This window comes from Alnus glutinosa, chromosome 3 (genome assembly GCF_958979055.1).
Source record: "Alnus glutinosa chromosome 3, dhAlnGlut1.1, whole genome shotgun sequence".
NCBI classification, from domain to species: domain Eukaryota; kingdom Viridiplantae; phylum Streptophyta; class Magnoliopsida; order Fagales; family Betulaceae; genus Alnus; species Alnus glutinosa.
Window position 1 is genome coordinate 34592154 of NC_084888.1, and position 6000 is coordinate 34598153.

Sequence of the window (6000 nt, forward strand, 5' to 3'; positions counted from 1 at the left end):
ACACATTTTTTTCGTTGATTACGCCAGTAAAGAACAAATGGATGCCTTTTGTAGAGGCTAGATTTAACTATGACTCCTGAGTTGCATGTATTTTGATTTGGCAAAGAAATTAAGACCAAGCTATGTTTTGGTCCTTCTCTTGGGTTTTTTTTTTGTTTTTTTTGTTGGAGGAATTGAATTAAATTTTCATTGCCAACACTATGAGAGAGCACGTTACTCTAGCATTACATTATCACATATAAAACCAAGAATCTCTTCCATCCATGCTTGATCAACACCCTGTTGTACTGCTACTTTAGCTAATCTACGAGCTACACCATTAGCTTCTCTTCACATGGCAAACTTGCCAAAATTGCAAAGTATCCAAAACACTTCTAATATCATCCACAATTTGTCCAAAATTACTCCGATTTCTTTCTTTCACCTTCACTGCATTCACTACTATCTGCATTGCATCTCCTTCTAGCATGATTTTCTGAAGGCCTAAATCTTTACTAAATTCTTATTCAAACAAAGTCACCAAAGCTTCTGCCACTACTGGTTCAACATAAACAGATTCGGTTGAACTTCTTCTGCAGTCACATTCCCTTTATTATCCTGCACAATAATGTTAACCCCTATACGTTGGTTGATCATGTCCACCACAGCATCCCAGTTAACTTTGTAAACGCCCTCGCGAGAACTTTTCCGCTCCACAATAACTTGCTCTTAAATTTCACCCTTTTGCTCTCTTTCCGTTGATGAAACTTTACTGAATTCAGAAAGAGATTCTTCCACCCCTCTGAGAAGTTGATCTGGATGGGTAAAACCCCCCATGTACTAACGCATTCTGTCTATACTTTTTATCTGGCCGAAGGGAAAATTTGGATTAACGCGTAGTTTTCTTGGTACTGTTCCATGCATGTCGTGCATCTAAAGGTTCTACTCGTCAAGTTTGAGTACACTGACCTTCAGAGACGACCACCTTGCTTAAACATACAATTCTTATAGCATTATGCCAATTGCCAGTCATCCTTTAGTAATTTGTCAAGGCCCTAATGGATGAGCAATTTGAAAGCATTTGCTCAATTCTTTCAGCTTTCTTATTAAACCCAAGCCAACATGTAGCAGAGCAGAGCTGGTCCACATACAATTCATTCCTTCACGAACTTTGCAGAAGAGTTTGCATACAGAACAAGTGAGAGGCAGTAGAAGACTCTGAGCAAATTCCGAGAGGCAGCCATAACTCATACTAATTCATTCAAGTATAAGAAATTTTGCACGTACGATTAACAAAGGATATAGGCGTAAAATATGTATATCCATAACAGGTGTCAAAACTTGCTACCTGTGAGAATGAGATGAGCTTTGCATATCCTATGCCAGGAAGGGAAGGTAATGCAAAACTTGTGATTAAAAATGATTACAGCTAAAAGTAAAAATAATGACATCATATCATATCAACAATAAATTCCTCAGCATAACACACTGTACAACATCAATCATTAGGCTTCTTTAATCACCATCAACATAAACCACTGTATGAAAAGCTCAAATATCACTACAGAAAAAGTAAAAAATATGGCTGTTTATCATCAACACATCAAAAAAAGAGGGCAGAAGAATATCAGAACAGGTACAATACCTAGGTTATTGCACCTTATGCAATCCCTCTAACCTGGGCCATTCATTTTAATTCAACGGCTGAAATTCTGCCACATCAGTCAAAAAAACCTAAAACTCCCTCTTTTCACCAGCCATCGTCACCTTCTCCAGCCTCACCGCCTGACCACACCAATGGTGGTGGTTGTGGGAGACTAATAGTGGAAGTGCGACGGTAAGGCTGGTGAAGGTGACGGCAACTGGTGGAAATAGAGTTTTAAATTGTTGGTTGACGTGGCAGAAACTGGCCAAGATTAGAAGTATTGGACTAACTAGGATATTGTACCTTATCTCAATCAGAAATTACTAAGGTGGATCCTAGTCATCGTCAAGCCAGAGATCCAGTCGACACATCAAAAATGAATTGACAAAAATATAACATTAAGAATAAAAACCTCAGAGCCAAGCATAAAATGAGACTTCAAATTTAAATTCAAACATGTCAAATAACAAAGAAAACCAAATACTTCGAACAAGCACGGAAAAATTTTGTGCATGTCAAAGCCAGTAAGGAGAGATATATGGTATGGTAAGTAAAGCCTAAGATGGTCAACATTGAACATACAATCACCTGTCTAAAGACCAACTAAAATCTGACAAAGATAAGAGACAATAGGAAGACACAGTCACGAAAAAAAAAATGAAGATCCACTTTTATAGAATTCCTTTATGGAATAAGCTTAGGAACAAATGAAGCAGCAAGGACTGTAATCATCCTGGCATCCATCACACTAATGCCTCTTTCAGGTTGGCAAATGGTCGTTCACTCCCATGGAGAGGGTGCGAAGGCATACACGAACTTCGTGTTCTTCTGATCCAACACGATGTTTGGGTACAATAATCTCAAGCATTGCTCCTGTCTCAGCGCAGTAAGCTTCAAGTTTAGCATCTTCTGGAATGCGGGCTGGAAGGTGAATTTCCCTAATCAATTCCCCTGGAGGGCAGTGCTCTGGTGTTGGATCAGTTAGCTTAAATGTCCGATCTTGTCGCTTAATGAATGGCATGCAGGCCTTACTCACACAAGATATCTTTATGATCCCATGTGAGTCAGTGTTCTTCCAGGTAACTTTTACTCTCTGAAGATCTGCGAAAGGCAAGCTGACAATTATCAAGAACCCTTTGTCATCCTCGTATATAGTTTTTGCAACTGTAACAGGCCCATACACATTCTTCATTACCCCACTAAACTCATTTAACCAGGGGGGATTGACTGGGTAGATTTTCATATCCAAAACCCTGTCGAAATGTGAATTGTTAGGCACATAACAGTTGTCATCGTTTCCATGAGAAAACAAATCCTTCTTCCGTTTGTTACATACTGGTGAAAGATAGATGCCATCACTATTGCCACAGTCTGGTGGCTGAGTTGACAAATTCAAACCAGTATGATTAAGCAATTTTCTTTGGTGGGCATTCGTGTTATTTTTTAATGGAGGAAGGGATCGGTCAAGCTCGAATTCGTTGTTCTGTAGGTTTCTCCAAAAACCAAAATTACTTGCTTCAAGCGGCAGAGAGAAGTTTATATCTCGGCCCGTAAGCTCCATCCACCTCTTCCTCTCTTCCTCATTAAGACCCATAAGGTTGGGGGACTGAACAACTTCAATACCATGCACACACTGAGGATTAGATAGACCCCTGTAATGCTTCCTCTGCATACGGTGTGATCGAACAAAACCCTTGTCCACACTAAATGGAAATGGACGCTCCCCTTGGCGAGAATGGCCATTCATATAGCTCCTTAGTTGCATCTTACCCAGTGCATTTTCAGGCCTTTCCTTGAAAACCCACATATACATGTTCTCCATGTCATGCTGAACCAAAAACGTGTCTACTAGCAGGTCTGATTTCTCATATCCAGACACACCATTACTATCTCGAACAATCTTACACTTTGATTTCTCATTCAAAACAGGCTTGAAGTAAAAACTAAAGAAAAACCAGGCACCCCAAACACTGTCAAGCCGCTTGGTCCATTTCCGTGCAACTTTCGTGACGTGGACTTTAGTCACTTCCTCATAAATCTGAGACCCCAGGCCTACATCTAAGATGTCAGATGGATCACTCCAAGCTGGGGGAGGTGGGCTAGGTTCAGATAATAGCGGGAGATTGATATCGGGCGGTTGTGAAAAGAAGACAGACCGATTCATCTCTCTCTCCAATTCCTCGCGCGACAAAGAACCCATATCCATTGACAAAAGTGTAGAGAGGTGATGGCTCTCCATTGATAGGGTCGTGATGAGAGCTTCCCCCATCATTTCTTCAGCAAACTTTTTGCTCGTCTTGCTTTCGGGTGTAATTTCCAAACCCCATCCAAAACCAAATCACCTCACAAGCATCTTAATATATTGAACTGAACCCACAAATATTGTGGACTCATTACGCAGTCAGCACATCAACAGAAGCAACTCACAAATATCTTCATGATTCAACCCACAAATTACCCTTCACCACAAAGAGTAACCAATAACTCAAAGTACAGTGACCGACAACATTGTCAGAACCACATTGACCTGAAAACATCAACCAGAACATTTGATCAACACACCAAGAATTCAAGCTTGGTTGCAGACAAGCCAAGGAAAATGAACATAAATCACTGATTATTATTATTTGTATATAAGTTATCTCTCAAGTCGTTTAATTTCCAAACAATGAATAAACCCACCCATAGAAGGCCAAATACTTGTACTGATCTCACATGAGCTAAAAATTTAGTGATTTTTCCTTTTTTGAGTTGTTTTATCTTCTTCTTTTTCTTTTTTTTTTTTCTTTTTTTTTTTTTTCTTTTTTTGGGGAGGGGGTGGATAAGTAAGCTAAAGCTTTGATTTTTAAAGATCCTAAGTATAAATATAAATAACCTGAAATTTATTCAAAAAGTTTTTACTTTCCTACACTTTCTCAGCAACCAAACGAAGCATAAATATAAACAACCCGAAATTTATTCAAAAAGTTTTGCTTTCCTACACTTTCTCAGCAAACAAACGAAGCATAACTATAAACAACCTGAAATTTCAGAAACCCTATAATATCATGAAACTCTACGAACATAACAGAAATGTTAAGGATTCAAAGCGATCAAACCAACCACGAAACCCTAACCTTAAAGGCCAAGAAAAGGGGAAAGTTAAAATCAAAGAGATACTTGAAGATTACCTGTAAAGCAAGGGTCCGAATCCGCAGGAACTGAGAATTTTCGCAATCGATTCCCATTTTGAGAGAGAGAGACAGAAATAATGGATAACGGAAACCGTTTAAACAGACCCGCACCAGCAAAGACTGCCGTTTGAAGACTGTCGCCGTTAGGTAACAATGAAGGACTTTTCATTTTCTTAACGCGCGCGCGCGAGAGAGACACAAGTCTTTGCGTCACGCGTGTCGGTGTTAGGGCAGTCTAACATTACTTTTGGTTATTATTATTATTATTATTATTATTTGTTATTATTATTTTTTTAAAAAAAAAAAAGAAAGAAAAGAAAAGCAGCTTGGTTTATTAAATTTAAATGGGAAAAATGATCGCAGATTCGGGTTGCTATTTTATCAAATCACTTTCGAACATTTAAAATGGATTAAATTATTCTTTAAGGTACATATTGTTATTAAATTGTTTACCTCGTTACATTTTTTAACGATGAGTAATGACACATTAGCTAAGGCCATGTCATGTTCAATAACATTTTGACACCAGTCAATGTTATTGAGCACTAATTAATTTTGCCACGCTGTTTTAAAATTATTATATTAAACACATGAAAAATAAAAAAGAGAGAGATGCTTGGCCTTAGGGTGACCGAATCACTTCAAAAGCTATTATGAATGATTCGGCTATCTCATTTTAGCCATTTGGATTGGTGCAAGGGCTCTAAAGGAAATTAATTATATCTGGTTCAAATAAACTAAAGATTATCTAGTTATTATAAATATGAAGGCATAATTATTTTTTTATATTTTATTGGACAATTATACCCTCATTTTTTAAAGAATGGGAGAGGATTCAAATACGCAAAGTCTAGGGTGAAAGTGGCAAAGGCCATAATGGGTGCTTCAGTTCTCCTTTGTCTCAACTACCCTCAATGACCATTGAGAGTTTGAGTGCTGATTTGGCCACCTTAAACATCTTTCTTTTCATTTATTTTTTCTTATTTTTAATTCTTTTTATATAACATTTTTAAAATGAAGAAATTAATTGGTATTGACTTAACATGTACACGTGTCAAATATATTATTGGACATGACATGTGTCATTACTTGCTCGTGGTTGAAAAATCTAGCAAATGAAGTGATTGAATAATGGTATATAATTTAAGGAGTGATCTAATACGTTTTAAATCCTAACGAATGATTTAATAAAAGAAAGGGGTA

The 6000-nt window shown here is 37.7% G+C and overlaps 1 protein-coding gene across 1 annotated transcript; it reads right to left on the reverse strand.

Annotated features, from left to right (window-relative positions):
- Positions 1-2045: 2045 nt before the first annotated feature.
- Positions 2046-4951, reverse strand: LOC133864463 (uncharacterized). The gene is made up of 2 exons (XM_062300804.1): positions 4795-4951; positions 2046-4151 (listed from the first exon to the last, which is right to left on the reverse strand). The coding sequence occupies exon 2, from the start codon at positions 3894-3896 to the stop codon at positions 2385-2387; it is 1512 nt and encodes a 503-aa protein (XP_062156788.1). The 5' UTR covers positions 3897-4151; positions 4795-4951; the 3' UTR covers positions 2046-2384.
- Positions 4952-6000: the final 1049 nt, after the last annotated feature.

Bases quoted from the DNA above. Each gene is read 5' to 3' on its own strand.
- LOC133864463 (XM_062300804.1), bottom strand. From the start codon at position 3,896: ATGATGGGGGAAGCTCTCATCACGACCCTATCAATGGAGAGCCATCAC.